This window comes from Eschrichtius robustus, chromosome 6 (assembly GCF_028021215.1).
Source record: "Eschrichtius robustus isolate mEscRob2 chromosome 6, mEscRob2.pri, whole genome shotgun sequence".
In the NCBI taxonomy this organism is placed as follows: domain Eukaryota; kingdom Metazoa; phylum Chordata; class Mammalia; order Artiodactyla; family Eschrichtiidae; genus Eschrichtius; species Eschrichtius robustus.
In genome coordinates this window covers 16,924,998-16,942,446 of record NC_090829.1, presented here as the reverse complement: position 1 = coordinate 16,942,446, position 17,449 = coordinate 16,924,998, and the positions used below count along the sequence as shown (strand labels likewise).

General features: G+C 47.9%; 1 protein-coding gene across 1 annotated transcript in view; it reads right to left on the bottom strand.

Annotated features, from left to right (window-relative positions):
• Window positions 1–17,449, bottom strand: part of EPHB1 (EPH receptor B1) — a 285,410-nt gene that overhangs the window by 249,617 nt on the left and 18,344 nt on the right. Inside the window, exon 3 of the mRNA XM_068545612.1 lies at window positions 12,085–12,766. Within this exon, the coding sequence (XP_068401713.1) occupies window positions 12,085–12,766 (682 nt within the window). The remainder of the gene's footprint in view (window positions 1–12,084; window positions 12,767–17,449) is intronic.

The following is a 17,449-nucleotide window of genomic DNA, read 5'->3' as shown; positions in this document are numbered from 1 at the left end:
AGTTAAATTTTCTGTATGATAATTTTTTTAAATAAATTTTAAAGTTACTGAAAAATGAAAAACAGAATTTAAAAAACTTAATTTTGCAATGAGAAACTGAACAAACTCATGTCCACTTATGACTAGATGGGTGGCTTCCACAGAGACTCTAAACTCATATCCACTTATGACTAGATGGGTCATCTAGACTCTAAACTAGTTTATGTACCCATGACCCAGATCATGTTATCTAAGCCTTCTTAATATTTACCGGATCTCTGTAAATGTACCACATCCTTTCCACAATTCTCATACACCTCAAGAGAACCAGCCCCATAGATAGATAGAAAATTATCCTCTGGCTTATTTAATAATAAAATGTTGATAATATCAGCATCCGTTTTTGAACCCTTGCAACGTGCCAAGATCTTGGCTGAACTCTACCCAGGCAGAGATCCTCATGGTGTCTTCACTGCCAGCCCAAGCCCAGTGTTAGAAGACCACTTAACACAGTGTTATAAAACCACTTAACACGATACTGAGCCCAGAGAGGTCATTCTGCTCATAAACACAGAGCCAGGACAGAACAACCCAAGCTTTCCTGGCGCCAGCTCTTGACAACTACCCATCGATGGCTGTTTTCTCAACAGCTTTGTGGTCTGGCTAGTTGCATGGGATATGGATTCAAGCCCTTATTTTCCAGAGGAGTCCTTGGGCAGGGTTAAGACGAGCTACACTGAGCTGTGTGTTACAGACAGTCCACTGCATATGCACTCCAGAAAGGTTCATTTTGAGACCTCAGCCCAGAACTGGAGGATGTTCCCAATAGATTCCAGTGGGGTCTCTCTTCTCACACGTAGCCATCACCTGAAACAGCCACCAGTGGAAGAAAATGAGCTAGCTATAGTCTTTGCTTTCCATGTTCTATTTCCTTTTCCTTTCTTCCTTCCTGACTAGTTAGTACCAATGTGTATCACGATGAGGCTTCCACTGTTCTCCTTTTCAGAAAATTACCTCATTTTTTCAATGCACAGGGCACTGACGTCAAAACCTTTATAGATCTGCATCATCACTTCGTTCACCATATGCCTGGAGAAACTGCATCTCTAGACAGGCCGAGTCACCAGGTAACCCTCCCTCCCTGTGACTGCCAGCTCTCCAAAGCCAGTCCCCCCGGGCACCTCCAAGCCTTCAGAGTGATCCTGGCCCCATGAAGCACGGGGCCATTCTAAGCCACAGAAGAACTGCCAGATCGGTGCCCCCAGGCCCTGACTGCTGTGGTATCTGGAACCTTCTGTGAGCCTGCAGTGGGTTCAAAGATCTCCAGTCGGAGTCGGGTCCTGTCCTGACACCGGCTGCTGTCCCCCTAGCCATCCACCGGGCATCTAGCCCTTCAGCACCGGGCATCAGGGCTGCTTTTGCTTTTGGCGAATTTAATGACATGGGGTTGGGAAAAGAAATTGCCTGGTGAACCAAGAACAGGACTGGGTGAGAAAAAAGCCCTGACAGAGAGCTTTGATTTGTCAGAGGATGTTTTCCAAGCTGGGGCTTCCTGATGACTCAGCGGCTCCTCCGTAAGGGGGCTCCCCTCTCAGCCAGTGATCCCGCATTCTCTATCAGCCAGAACAAAAATGACCAATAAAAGGATACACTTAAATGTCCCCCAAACAGATACTATTGTTTACGGGGCTACTGAGAGAGGGACAAAGATGAGAAGGGTAGATGGACACCAGCAGTGGGAGTTTACAAGAAACTCTGTCATTTCTCCTTTCCTCCCTTTTTAGGACGGGAGGTTAAGACAAGATCCCTCTTTGCCATTCTGAAGAAGCGTTGTTGCTTATTTTGACAAACTATCCCTCCCAAGCCCCTCAGGGGCCCCCCTGCCCTTCCTCCCTGGTTGATTTGCACGGGAGCTGGCCCCTCCGCTACCTCCCTCTTCCAGGCTCGCTCTCATTCTCTGGCTCTAATTAGCAACTGCTTTTTTTATTTTTGTATGCACGTTCAAAGACAGAGAGCCAGGGGGAGACTGAAAGGGAGAAAGCAAAGGTCTGTGTGAAAGGAGAGAGCAGCTGGCCTCTCCCTCACCCCCTCTGTGTACCCGGGCCCCCGTGTTGGCAAACAGCACACAATGTCTGTCTAGAGAGCCTTTGTGGCCCAGAAGGAAGGGCCAGCACACAGCTACGGGCGGGAAAGGAGACTGGGGACATGGGGGGTGGTGGTGGCCAGAAGAGGACTGGCCATCAGGGGGAGCCAGGGCAGGGAGAGGACCCGGGGGGTCAGGATGTCCGGCCACCTCTACCTCCTCCTGGTCAGGAAGACATGGGGGTATGGATGTCCAACTGGCTAGTGTGCTGATGCTGTCAGCTCCCTGGGGAGCACATCCATTGCCCCCAAGGCTGCAGCAAGTCCTCAGAGGGGAGGGGGCTGCTGCCCACGTTGGGACGGTGAGTTCACATTTAGACTCTACAAGTGGGCAAGGAGGGGCAGTAAGTGCCCCCTGACGGGGTTCAGAGCAAAGGGGAGTGGAAAGTCCAGTCCCCAAAGGTGAAACACTCTCCCAAATAACTGAGTTTGCATGAGGAAATTCTGAGGTAAGTGGGCTAGGTAAGCGGGTTAGAGCTACCTACAAGAAGGGAGGGGCAGCTGTCAGCCTGAAAGTTTACATCTGTCACTCTGATTGGGTATGTTAAACCACAAACGGCTGTGGTAACTGGTTCTTAACTAGTAGCTGGACTGAAAGATTTAAAAGATGTTAGGAAAAAAAGGAAGTTTGAAAGAATTCTCATAAGCCAGGAATAATGAAGAATGGGGCTGAAGAAACTGAAAGCAGTAGAGTGTGTTCCAGAAAAATAAAGAAATAAGGACAGAGAAGCAGGGCATTCTACAAAGACATTTTTTTTAAAAAGCTATGTTCTTTTTAAAAAATAACCTTATTATCAACACGTGTGATTACATATTCATAATTTTGATGACAAAAATTACTCGTAATATTTGCAATTGATTTCACTGATAAACATTGATTTCCTATATTTTCCTATATGAAAAAAAGCATTTGTTCTTGCAATTTGCATCTAAACAGTTTCCTAGAGGAAAAAAAATAAAATGAATGGACTTAGCCATCCATTCATTAAAATTCTACCAATGGAATGTGTTTTCTCTTTTCTCTCTTTTCGAATCAACTCCAGAGAGAAGACAGACAAAAGACTAGAATAAATGGAGGAAAAGAAAAAAAAGGAAAACAGGGGAGAGATAATTTGGCCAAAGATGCAGAGGGGAAGACAAACAGAACCAGTGAGAGAAGAGAAGCCCAAGTCACAAGGGCCTCCACATTCGGATCAACACAGGCATGTGTGTGACAGACCCAGAAACCCAACAGAAACCGTCCAATTGCCTAATTCACAGAACAGGTACATTTTTGCCAAGTTCATGATTTGGCAGAGTTCTTGCATATTCCATACAATTTCAATGAGAAGCTCTATCCATCTTGTGCAAAGAGCAGATTGTCATTTTCTGCTTGAAGCACACACGTTACACTGACCTTATGTCCTCTGTCAAACTGACACATTATCACCAAATTTTAGCAAAAGGGTTTCATGACGTATGGGCTTGAAACCGTTCTGTTGATTTTCTTCTGTGTGTGCCTGTGTGTGTACAACGTGTCACTCTATTGGACAACAGACAGACAAGGCCTCTGTCATCACTGGTTACTTCCTCCATCTGGTTCTGCCATCGTCACCTCTCCGAGTGCACGCCTTGTCATCGGACTCACACTCCGTTCCTGCCTGGTTTGTTCGGAGTTTACACTGCCCAGTTCAGCTGAGATGTTTTCTTAAACATTTTTTTTTTTAATTTTTATTTTATATTGGAGTATAGTTGATTAACAATGTTGTGTTAGTTTCAGCGTCCAGCAAAGTGATTCAGCTATACATATACATGTATCTATTCTTTTTCAAATTCTTTTCCCATATAGGTTCTTACACAATATTGAGCCCTGTGCTATGCAGTAGGTCCTTGTTGGTTATCTATTTTAAATATAGTAGTGTGTACATGTCAATCCCAAACTCCCAATTTATCTCTCCCCACTCCTCCCAGTATCTTTCCCCTTTGGTATCCGTGAGTTTGTTTTCTAAGTCTGTGAGTCTGCTTTTGTTTTGTAAATAAGTTCATTTGTATCACTTTTTTTTTTTTAGATTCCACATATAAGCGATATCATATGATATTTGTCTTCCTCTGTCTGACTTACTTGCAAAGCCTTTCTTCCTCCTCAGCTCACATCCTGCTTCCACCAATTTTGTTTTCAATGCGTTTTGTTTTGTTCTCATTTCACAGATGGCACAGTGTAGGCATTTGGGACACAGAGGCTCATCAGGGGTGGCCCTGCCCGTAGGGAGCTTGGGGAGGAGAAAGGTGAGAGCTGGGCTGACCATGGAGCCGGAGGGGTGTGTCTTTGACTCATTCTTGCCGTGAGCATGGTCCCTCCATGAACCTCCTGGTTCAGCCCTAGCCAATGGAAAATGCTGATCAAACTCTGATGGCTTTTCTTTGGGTACCTTAGGGAAGGCTTATATCTCAGTCCACATGGGACGCTGAAGCCCTAGCTCCCATCACAAAACACAGGTCTGCCCCTAAGTAAATCTTGCTCTTCTCCCGCTGGCAGAGGAATACAGAATAAGAGTTATCAGCCAGGCCTCAGAGTCCTACGTTGCATGACCTCGGCAAAGCTACTTAGCTTCTCTGTGCCTCAGTATCTTCAACTGAAAAGCGAGCATGATGACTGTATGTACTTCGTAGGGCTACAGTGAAGATTTAAGAGATAATACAGGAAAGGAATTTGGCAGAGCAGCCGGTACGTATGAGTGCTCTATAAATGATAGCCACGCTGCACTAGTGCCTCAATGCAAGCTGAAAGCCAGTCCAGAGAAGTTTGCTCTGTACCCGAATCAGAGCCGTCAGCATAATCTGACAATGGAGTGTGGGACTGCCCTGCAGAGCATACAGGCTGCTTTCTTAACCTAGGTGAACGGGGCAAGTCAGCAGTTTTTTAAACATCAGTCGTTTGCATATTATCTTTATTGCTTTTTGCCATATCTACATGCCAGATTTTAAAATTTATTATTTAACTTATTATTTTTCTTTAAGCTGACTCACCTTTTAACCTGAATATATTTAAACAGAAAAGTAGTGAGGAAGGAAGGGAGGGAGGGAAGATGGAAAGGAGGGGGAGAGGGGAGAGGAGTGGAGAGGAGAGGAGAGGAGAGGGGAGATGGGGAGTAAGGAAGAGGGGAGAGGGAGGCTGAGGCTAGTAGAAGAGGTGGGAAGTCCATGGCCCCAGAGAGAAAGAACTGCTGCAGAGTAGAAGACAAAACCAAAAAGAGAATGAGGCAGTAAGCCGCAGCCCAGGGCTAAGACAACGCCCACTGGCAGAAGTAGGCCTGGGGCTTCCACAGGCTGGGCAAGGACACCTGGTCAGGGATGGGACTGAGACAGATTCAGGGCTGCCGCGGAAGGGGTGGCAGGTCTAGTGAGGGTGAGAGGCTGCAGAAGAAATGAAGAGGAGGCTGGAGGAGGCACCAGCTGAGGGCTGGTGACTTAGGGAGGGGCAGTGGAGTGGGAGTCACCAGGGTGAGCTGAGCCCCGAGGCCCCAGAGATAAGCTGGGAGAGTAAAAGGAAGCGATGCCAGCTGGAGGGACTGGGCAAAGGGTGAGAGCTGAGGGATGCGTGGGGCAGAGCAGGGCTGCAAGAAGGGGAGCAGGGAGCCCAGAACAGGCCCTGGGCAGGAGAAGAAGAATGGGAAAAGCGAGGTGTGTTTCCCCCCAAACCGGGCTTGGCCAGCCTTCCTGAGACTGGCCAGAAGGGTGGCATGGCCCTTTTGCAGCAGCACCGGCTCTTGTCCTGTCCCACCTGTTCTCCTTTCCCCTACCGCAGTCGGGAAACACTGAAATAGGTGCAGAGCACATGCCCAAATGTCCTAAGGCTACAGATGGGCAAAGAATGCATGAAGGGTGGGATGAAGGGCAGGAGGGAAGGGACCAGAGGAGAGTGAAGGGTAGACCACGTCGTGGAGTGAGCACACTCCAAACTGACTGCCAAGTGCAAACCCACCTAATGTAATGATGCATGACATAGGAACGCTTGCGTCTCAACCCACAAACAGGGCAATTTATGGAACTTTGCCATGTTCAATGCCCCTCATAGCAAGACAAATGGAAACTGAAACCACAGTGGGAGGCCAATTTTCATCTATCAGATTGGCAAAGATAAAAACAATTGATATTTTATTATCTTGGCAAAGGTATGGGGAACAGGAACCCTCATACATTGTTGGTGGGAGCAAAAATTGGAAGAAAATGTCCTTTTTTGGAGGACTATTTGGGAATATCTATCAAAATTAAAAATTTATATACTCTGATTCAGCAATTTTACTTCTAAGAACTTGCTGCATCTTAGCTCTTAGAAAAGTCCGTGGCACACAGAAAGTCCTCAATAAATATTCATTGAATTAATTAATTAATTAATTAATCTCACAGATATGCTCACTCCTAAGTGCAAAGATGAAGGCACAAGGATGTTTGCTGAAACATTGTTTAGAAATAGCAAAACACAGGATGCAACCTACATGTACATAAATGAAGGGCCAATTAAATAAAGGTACAACCATCCAGTGGAATATTACACAATCATTGGAAAGAAAGAGGCCGGATTTCTAGGTAATACAACCAACCAAACTACTGCTAACTTTCATTGTTAAGTAAGAAAGGGTGGGGGGGCGGGTGGAACTAGGTGAAAAACCCTGTGCAGTAAGCCCTGTGCAGATGAGGAAAGGACTTGTCTACATTCTAGGTGTGCAAATGCATGGCCTCTATTGGCAAGAGAATATCAGAAACTAAAACAGTGAGGGACCTGAACAGGACCAGAGTCAAAGGGAAACTTAATTTCATATGTCCTACCTGTTCAAAGCATTTAAAAAATAACAATGAAAGGTAACTTGGGATAAGGGAGATTTGCTTAAAAGTTCCAACCCAGGAACAAGAGCAATGGGCCCCTGATTCATTTCAGTCCTAGAAAGAAGGGCTCCGTGATGAACCAGGCTGCCTCAGGAAGTCAGAGTGTCCCATCACTGGTAGTGTCTAAGAGCAGACTGGGGGACCACTGTGGGAAAGCAAAGTACGTGTCATCTGGCGGGCTTAGAGGCCTTACCTAGCTGGGAGAGGGCCCACCCTCCATAGGCCACTTGTGGTCTCCTTGCCCTCTGGATACTGCAAGCACTTTCTAAGAGCCAAGAATCTAGCAGAGTCTCAGAAGTATAATCGCTTCATCTGAGTGTATAAATATAAAGGGCCTGGCAACAGTAGGTATCCAATAAGAACCTAGAGAAAGAATGAGCATAGAGACAGTTCCATTCTAGTAGAATCCAACTAGACTGAGGAATGGGAGGCCAGAACTGCCACGGCCTGCAAGGAGGTGACCTGAGCAGGCCCCAAGGGTCATACCTGAAGACCAAGTAACTCCAGCCCCCACTAGGGGCACTATGTGCCCACAGCGTTGGTGGGCTATTCCAGACAGAGGCCAGGGACAAGCCAGAACCTGAAGGGCCTGCTCCAGCCCTTCTCCTGAACCAGGTCCCACCCTCAATGAAAACCTTTGTTAGGGCTGCTCCTGGCCCTCCGTGGTCCTAAATTCCTGTCCTGTGATTCCAAGAAGCCTCCTGAGGTTCCCCACAGCGCCTCCTTACCCTCGCCAGCCTCTCCAGGGCCTGCCGTAGCCGAGCTGATTTCCTCCCGACCTCTTGGGCCGTGAGCGTGCCCGCGCATGCGTGCACACACACACACACACACACACACACACACACGAGAGGGTGAACCCAGCACACCTGCAGCTGCACAGACGCCTCGCGTGGCAGGCTGGCTGGGCACACAGGAAGGCAAGATGCTCTCTGTCATACAGGATAGCTCCCGGGGCCCCAGGCAGATCAAGGCATACTCCTCTGTGCTAAGCCACATCTCCCTGGGGCTTTCCTGCCCTGCCTCATTAACTGGCCCTTAAAACAAAAGTGGAAGGCTCAGCTGCAGCTGCCTGACCAGGTAACTGGTGCTCCAGCTCTTAGCCAGCAAGGACAGTACAGACAGGACATCTGCAGACAGAGACCCCTCCCCTAGGGAAAGGCCAGGGTGTCCCTCTCTCAATGTCCCTGCCATGGCCCTGTTGGCAAAATAAGGATTGCTTCTGGTGGTGTGTGAACAGGATGCATTCCTTCACCATCTGCAGCTGCCCTGAGCTGACTCTTCTCGGGCTCTTCACCCCGCTGCCTTGAGAGAGAACCGAGGCCCAGGAGCATTAGGGCACTGTCAACACAGCTTGTCAACGGGCCAAAGCAGTGGAAACAGAGCTCAGACCATCAGAGCTCTTGTGGTCCAGAACGGAGGGTCCCAGCTTCAGGCAAGCTCAGATTCAGTGGGAGTTTTCATCTCCATGCTTCAAACTCCAAAGTGGTGATTCACCCTCCAGGCAAGGAAGTTTGTGCAGATGTGTGTGCTCAGGTTCTGCATACAGGGGCTGTCCAGCTCCAGAGAGAGTTGGGGACAGGAAGCAAAGGGGGCAAGTCTGACCACAGCGCTGCCTGGGCCCGGGTTCAGCCCTTGGGGCCCATGCTGTTCCTTGATGCCGATTACAGAGACACAGTCAGGCCTCCAGCCCACAGCCCTGCCGTCCCCCCCGTCCTCTTCTGGAAGCACAAAGCCTTAGACCTCACCCTTCCCGGGGAGCTTGGTGTCACCACCACCCCACCCCACCCCCGCCCAGATGCCATGCCCCTCTGGATGGCTCACAGGCACGTCAACATGTCAGAACATCTGCAGAGATGGTACTGCTCCCAGAAAGATTAAAAAGAAGATGGGGGTAGTCAACGTGGAGCCCTGTGCTGTACGGTGCGGAAATGTATGACCGTAGAGCACAGCTCCACGGAGCGCCTGGACCCAAGATAAAACAAGGGACGACACAGACACAGAGAAAGTGTTCATGGGAAAACAGCTGAGAGGGGGTGTATATTCCTGGAGCATATGTTGTGCGTCCAAGGACGGTTAATTTCAACAAAAACCAGACTCAGAAGCAGAGGCAGATGGTGGCCTCCCAGACCTGGGTCTGATCCCAGCTCTGACATTACCCAACAGGGCTCCCTGGATTGGTATCCAGAGATGCTCTCTGGCTGCCCTCTCTCCATGGATAAATGAGGCAGCCAGAATAGATGGTCTCTCTGTATCCTGCCCACTCCCACCCCCACCCTCACTGCCACCCCCCGGCTTGGGCTGTTTCAGGCCCGATGGTTCTTCACGGGGCAGTAGTGGTGGGCCCAGGGCCCCAGCTGAACTGCTCACCCCGTGATGTCTCCACTGCCCACACCAACTCAATAATGACCGTATGGTGCCTTCGTCATCATCTTTGATAATATTTACTAAGTCATGGACTTCTACCCAGGACAGCTATCAAGCCCAGAACATTCTCTTTACGATAGCACTGACCTGGGAGAATCATGATTGCTTGTAATTGGGTGCTTCTAACCCTGTCCTTCAAAAGCAGAAGGGGCAATGCAGAGCACAAGGGGGTTTGGAACCCAGAGCTGCCCTTCTCCCCTGTTCTCCTTGCTGTCCCCTGCCGCCACCAGAGTCTGGGACCACGCACCCCTGCCCCGTGTGCTGGAGTCGGTGAGGCAGAGGGCATCCTTCCAGCTCTGTTTACTGTTGCTCATGCTGGTGTCACAGCCCATTACATCCAGCCAATTACATAGGAGGCCTCTCTGGAGGGGGCTGGGCAGGGCCACCGTGGAGGCCCGAGAGGTTTCTCAATGAAGTAGCCCGTTGGGCAATCCTATCATGAAGCTCATCTTACAGGGCTGCGGTCAAAGAATTTGAAAGATTCAGCTTAAAGTTCTTGAGATAGAAGAAAAGGTGCTTTTCTGCCTTTCTAGGGCACTGAGCTCAGCCAGGCCGCTGGGCTGCAGAACCCATGATGCCGCCTGGCTTGCCACTCTCTGCTCTTAGAAATGCCACCAAAATGTGGCTGCCTGTGCCTCTGAAATGGCAAAGTGATGATGTCCTGGGCTCCCCATCTCCTCCAGCTTCCAGTGAGTTTGCAACAAGTAGTTTGTGAAGTCAGGTCAGGTTCATGACAGCTCTAGATCAGGAACATCCACCAAAAGTCAGGAGGAGGGTGGGGCTGAGTAGGGAGGATGGAAAGTAACCACTTGGATTTACATATTTGTCCCCATAGGCCCTCCCAGGACAACCACAGGAGGTGACGGACAAGCAACGGGGACACAAGAACCCCCCAAAAGAGAAAACTTCCAATTAGCCCAGAGAAATGAGAGGCTGTTCCCAGAGTCCCAATTAAATCAGAACCAATCAATGCTTGCTCTGGTTCCTGCCGTTCTGCTCAGGAAATAATGAGAAACAAGAGGGCCCCAGCCAGCAAGTGCAGTGTGGCAACCCTTTGAAGCCTGGAGAAATCACCCGTGCTATTGCGAGCATGCCAGGCAGCTGCCGCATCTGCGCCTTTAAGAACTCAGCCTGGGGCCTGGGTCTCCACTCAGACCCTGACACATGCCCAAGAGGGCACCTCCCTCCCACCCCAAAACAATGGGACAAAGAGGAGCGCTGTGGGACCAGGCTGGGTTGGTTTTAAACCTGTCTGCGTTGATTTATCACTTGATCTGGCACTCTCTCCCCCCAGTTTCCACATCATCCATCACGGGTACCATAACCAAGAAACCCAATAAAGACACAAAGGCACAGCTCTCCGCTCTCAGCAGGCCTCAGAAAGGCTGTGTGAGTGCCCCAGCCCAGGCAATTAGCTGAGTCCAAAGGATCGTAGAGCAGGTGGGCATTAGCAATCCAGTGCCTGGTGCTTTGCCTGCAGGTGTTGTTTGGCGAGCGAGGTGAGTGGGGAAGGAGACACGCAAGGGATGTTCTGATGCTCAGGCAGGGTGGGGATGATGACGGGGGACAGCTGGCATGAGGCTCATGATGGAGAAGAAGGAGCAACCACAGCCCCCCCCCACCTCCATCTTGTCCCCAAAGGACTGGGGCAACCCCAGTAAGGAGTTAGGGTCAAGGTGGTTTCTGAGGTCCATATGGGAAGCCTTGCTCTTGAAAGAATCTGAAACTTTGAAAGCCACAAGCAAAAGATAAAGGAAAACAATCTTCTCTTCCCCAACTTTGGATTCCCTCCTGTTCAGCTTCCATGTACTCAGGCAACAGACGAGCCATGGACCCTCTAGACCCCTCTATTAACTCCCAGAGAAGATCGAGTCTCAAGCCAGTTCAGCACGTTTATTGCCATGTATTGCACACGTGCTCTCCTGGACTGAGGAGGGTCAGTGTGAGCACAGGGTACCCTGACACCCCCATCTGCACAGTCGCCATCACTCTGTATCATCCCAAAGCAAAGGTAATAGAACACACAGTACTGTCCCACCCCGATTCCAACAGCTTCACCTCCTTCCAGGACCTACTAACGCTAGACCCCATTCCTGCCCCAGAGCCTGGCACTGAGACCCTGGAGGAAGACAGCCAAGCCAGGGGGCTTTGAGTTAATGAGCTACATGAGTTCGGTACCAAGCTGAGTGCTGTGGGAGCTGGACTGAAATGAACAAAAATATTTTCCAAATTCAGTCATTTCTCAGTTACCCTTGAGTGACTTGTCTATGACAACCCAAATAATCCACGCCTCAGAGCACGGGGCTGGACTGGATGCAGGTGTGTGGGTCTGTGTGTGTGTCTGTGTGTCTGAAAGAGGGAGAAAAAGAGAGAGAAAGAGAATATGAGTGCCAGTGTCCCCAAAACTAAATATGCCTGAGTGGTTATTAAGTTATTATCCACCATTTGGAATTCTCCCCTTCTCTTCCCCCCGCAATAAATATGGATATCCAGTTGAACACAACTGGAAAATCATCAGGCCTAGCACTGGAGATGGATTTTCCCCCCAGAACTTTAGAAGAAGCCATTAGGCTCTTCTGTTCCTTTATGATCCCAAGCTGGAGGCAGGGACCTTTGCTGACTCGGCCCTGCCCCAGGAGGGCAGGAAGTAGAGGCCTCAAGAGCCTCAGGGCTTACCCTTGCAGGCCACGCTGTTCTCAGGCTCATAGCCAGGCTTACAGGTGCAGCGCCCGATGGGCACCATCCACTCCCCGTCCCCGTTGCAGTAGAGTTTGATGGGCACGTCCACTTCCTCTGCATTGGGGATGCACGTGCCCCGAGCAATCACCAAAGATGTGCTTTCCGCCCCAGTCATGGTCTCTGGGAACACTGCAAAATTTTGCACAATGCTAGGACACTTTTTGAAGAAGACACGGACAGAAAGGAGAGACATACAGGCTCCATAATCCTGGAAAGCAAGATAAAAACCATTCCGCGTAAGAGGCCCAAAGCTCCTGACTTCTGTGTTGACCTTCATCAACCTTCCCCCGAAGTCCACCTGGGAGAAGCTCTCATCTGCAGCAATGGTGTCCACTTTGAGGTAAGGGGCTTCGGACCAGAAGGCCGACTTCTTGGTGGCAATGACAGAGTCAGTCTCATAGTAGTACAAGTTGAAGGTCTCCTTGCAGGAGCCTGGAACGTTGGGGAGGCTGCTGCAGTCCCTCACAGTGAAGCGCATCTCCGTGTAGATGCGATGGGCCCCCCGCCGGTTGATGAAGGTGGTGAGCAGCCAGTTGTTCTGGTTGGGCTCGAAGACATTGCATACCTGGTAGGTGCGGATGGTGTTCAGGTTTTCATCATAGCCACTGACTTCTTCCCACTGTACCAAGCAGTCCAGGCACACACATGAAAAACACAAAATAGAGAGTAAGAAGACAAGGAGAGGCAGAGCGGAGGAGAAGCCTGGCACTGGAGGGGGCCTTACGAGCTCACCAGTCTGGCTGCTTCACTTGAGAAATGAACGCACCTAACTTGAACTTGCTTTTAAAGGTCTCCTTATAAGAAGACTTTGGAAGACTTCTCTGCAGCCCATTCCAAAATATAACAGACTTCACCCTAGAAAACCTCCCTTCATCTAACCCACAGCTCTCATTGTGACAATGACTCATTACATCCAAGGGACCACCTGCAGCTCTTAGCCCCGTGCAATGGTAGGCACTTTCATCTTCAATGCCACTGCCTCTGCTCTCAACAGTCACTCTGTGTACTACGGGTCTGACCACATGACACCCTCACCTGGGAAATTCTCATTTCTGAACCTAATTTCTTTATTGTGGTGAAACTATTTTATATCTCCAAAAAGCATATGAATATAAAGCTTTTCAGAATTGTTCAATAAACTTAGATTCACATAAACTTTTGTTTTATAACATCAATCTCTGAAAGAGTTAGACTGTGAAGCGGATGAGAGTAGAGATACTAAGAGAGATCCTTAATGAAGCAAATTAAGTGTCATTGTGCACACACATCAAACAAAGATGTGATGGAAGAGAATGTTGGAGGGGGTTACTTAGGGAATAAGGAAAGCTTCTTAATAAGGGAGAGACTATTGTGATTCATGTTGGAAAAGAGAGCTCTCATTTTTAGCAGTCCTGTAGATTCGAAGGAGAGGAGGAAAAATGCATTTAGTAAGTGATATCTCTCAATAGTCTCAACAGTTCCCCATACAACTAGATTATCATCCTCAATTTACAGGTGAAAAGACACCACGCAATTCACCCATGGTCACATGGCCATAAAGGAGATGGGAAAGAGAGGAACTAGAAACAAGTGCTGTGAATGGCCAAAGAAATTCACCTAGTAACTTATTTCAGTAACAGGCAATAAGGGGAGGGGGTCCATACAGACACAGCTTACTTAATGAGCCACTCCGGGGCAGGGGTCAAAGAAGAGTTGCTGGGTCATTCTTACTTCCTTGTGCTGGGAGATGAAGCAGCTGCCCACACTGGGGAGCTCTCAGGACCCTGACCTCAAGAACTGGGGGTCTTCCCAGGAGGTTCCAATGTGTTTGCTAAAGAAGTAAATAAGGAGCAGAAGAAATTCAACTTCTAAAGTGAAAAGAGAAAATAGATCAAGGTCCTTGACTGTTTAGCAGTGGTGACAAAAGAAACCAAACAAGTGCCATTTCTTTAAATATTGTGTTAATTGCTTATTATTCACAGTGTGGACTTGAAATATATAAATTAGAATTCTTTATTAAAAGAGCTAAAAGCTAATCAAGTGTACGTGGGAAATATACCAGAATTTCTTCTTGCACAGAATTAATTATCTGTAGGAGCAGGAGGGCAAAGCAAGGCTGTCCTTTAAACTTGTACCGGGGCTTCTGAAGACCAGGCATGGTGCAGAGGAAAGATGGGTACGTGGAGAGCTGGCCCCGCCCACCCAGGCCTGTACAGTGACCCCATGGCCACTCCTTCTTCCCAGGCCCCTCCCAGAACTCTCAGGGGGCCCCGTTCCCTCTCTAGCTGGTGGGCTCCTTCCGGGATCCTCACACAGAGCCAGCTGCACCTAGACCTTGCTTCATTTCTTATTGAATCTCTAGATGTTGAGGAACCACTTTTTATTCCTTCTTTAGATTGTGTTATGTTCTATTTAAATGTGTTCGTTAAAGTTATATTCTGCTTGCCTGTTTTTTTGGAACCAGAAAGCGAATACATTAGGGAGAAGTCATTGCTGACAGTTGTTTCAGTTCAAATTTTCAGGCCTCTCTCCCATGGCTGTTTTGAAATTACATTTTCCCAGTTGACCCTACATGATTTCTGAGGGAAGGAAAGGATTATTTTTGCTGTTCTGCAATTATTTAAACACAGCAGGTCTCATGATCCATCATTTCATTGGGCTGCATGAGGTCTCAGCACAAACATGGGGCTCCTTTGTCAATGCACAGGTGAAGCCTGGGGTCCCAATTAGGGTGGGGACCTTGACCCACCCAAGACTAATGCAGCTCTGCTGTGTGGGAGCAGGACAGGAAGCCCACCTTTGGGGGCTCACCTTAGCACTGAGACTATCACCACCAGTACGCCCTTAAACAGACAGAATGAGGATTTACTCTCCTGTGGAGCTGGAATATTGAGAACATTTATCTTAGAAAATGACACTGATTGGTATTATAAGACCCAACGAGGTAATTGTTTCAAACATTAACCTCTCTGGGCCTCAGTTTTCTCATCTGTAAAATGAGGAATCATACTGGGTGACCTGGAGTCATAAAAATCTACGGATCTAATTGATTCCATGACAACTCCTAAGGGAGCGATCAAAGCAAATTAGGGGGAATACAGCTGTATATTCAAAGGGAAAGAGTAGAGAGAAACTGAGAGAAAGGAAAATAACTCCTCGCTGTTCAGGAAAAGGCCATGATGGAGTCTTTTTCTTTCCTTTTTTCATTCTTCTCCTGCCCGCGGGTGGTACGGGGGTTGGAAACATAGCAATCAGAGGGGGCTGGAGGAGGTACAAATGCTCTCCAAGTTGGTGGCAATTAGGATTGGGGGCCTTGAAAGAGAAGATCTGGGGAAATCGAGATGAGGGTAGAATAGCATTCCCAGCAGGGAGAACAGACATTATTATTTGTTTATGATACTTGGAATCAGTGTCATTGCTTTATAGTTCTACCTCATTCATCCACCAATGAAAAAAATATTTATTGAATGCCAACTTTATGCCAGGCATTGCATTAGCCACTGGGGATGCAGAAATATGAAGCTTATAATCTAGTGAGAGAAACAGAAATTAGACAAATGGTTATTAAAATAACTAAATTATTACAATTGTGCTAACTGCTGTGAGGAAAAATTTCAGGATGCCAAGTGAGGGGGGGTGTACTTGATATACAGAGGTCTGGCAGAGAAGACCCTCCAAGTTGAGAGGGACGGATGGATAGAAGTTAGCCAGGAAAAGTGTGCATCTGCTGGGGGCAGAGAGGGGCAGACGAGGGGCAGAGCATCAAGGCCCAGGAACAGCAAGTGCAAAGGCCCTGTGGTGGGAAAAGTGTCCTGGCACCATTGAGGAATGAAGAGTCATAAAAAACTGGAGGTGGCAGGAAGAAGACTGGGGAGAGGATGAGTCTGGTGGAGAACTTCGAATTTCATCCTGAGGGTAACTAGAAGGTATTGATGAGTTTTAAGGAGGAAAATCAGGTGATCAGAGCTGAGTTTTTAAAAGATTTCTCTGATGCAAAGTAGAGACTGGGTTGGACGAGTGCATGAGCGGGACATGTACATCACTGCCCTAGTCCAGGTGAGAGATGATGGTGGGATGGACCAGACCAGTGGACACTGAAAATATATCTTGGAGCAGCAGAAGCTCTAAGCTTTCATCAGCCGAGGTGGGGGAGGGGGGATGGGGAGGGACAGAGAGAGGCTGCTTTAACCAGACCCAAGGGGCCGTGTGTTCCCTTAACACACTTTCATGCATCAGGCCTGCCTCCCCAGCCAGGCTTTGAGGTACCCTATGTCCCCGGGCACACCGCTTCCCAGATCCTTAAAAAGGGGAAGTTTCACCAGTATTGGATATATGACCCCATTGATATTCAGACCCAATTTCTTCTACCCAAGACCTGTGCTGGCTCCAGTCTCTGTGACGCATTCTCACTGCCTGTTCCAAAGCTAAATTCATACGAAAGGTCTCTGTTCAGTGGCAGCTTCTCAGCCTCCACTTCTAGGCATCTGACACACTGCCTCCTGTGTTCCTTTCTATAATTATCTCCTCCCAGTAAAACAACAAACCACCGTAATTTGCTTATCACATTGGCACAAAATTAAAAAGATAAAATATCAAGTCTCCATAAGAATGTAGAGAAAAGGCCACTCCCAAGCCTATTGGTGGCAGTGTAACTGGTGGAATTTTTTAGATGTCAAATCAATAGTTTCTCTCAACATTTAAAAGGTTGGCCACAACTCAAATCAGTGGGGAAAAGGTGAATCATTTTTTAAAATTGTTGTAATAGCTGGGTAGCCATCTGGAAAAGAACACATAATTTTGCATCCATATTTCCTACCTTACTCCAGAAAAAAATTCTCAGTGAATCAAAGATTTAAACATTAAAAATGAAACCATAAAAATACGAAAAGAATCTATGGAGACAATGTAAGTATAGTAATTATGACATGAAACTCAGGAGCCATAAATGAACAGATTGATCAGTTCAGCTCCATACATTTTTAATTGGTATGACAGAAATGATGTGATGTAGCCATACGATGGAGTACTATTTGGAAATAAAAAAAGAAGGAAGCACTGGTACATGCAACAATCTCTAAAATGTGATGTCCAGTGAAAGAAGCCAGACACAAAAGACCACATACTGCAGGGTCCCATTTACATAAAATGTCCAGAAAAGGCAAATCTATAGACAGAAAAGTGTTAGTATTTCCCTGAGACCGTGGATGGGAAAGGAGAGTGACTGCAAATGGCATGAAAAATCTTTTTGGGGGTGATGGAAATGTTCTAAAATGGGATTGTGGTGATGATTACACAATTCTGTAGATGTACTGGAAATCACTGA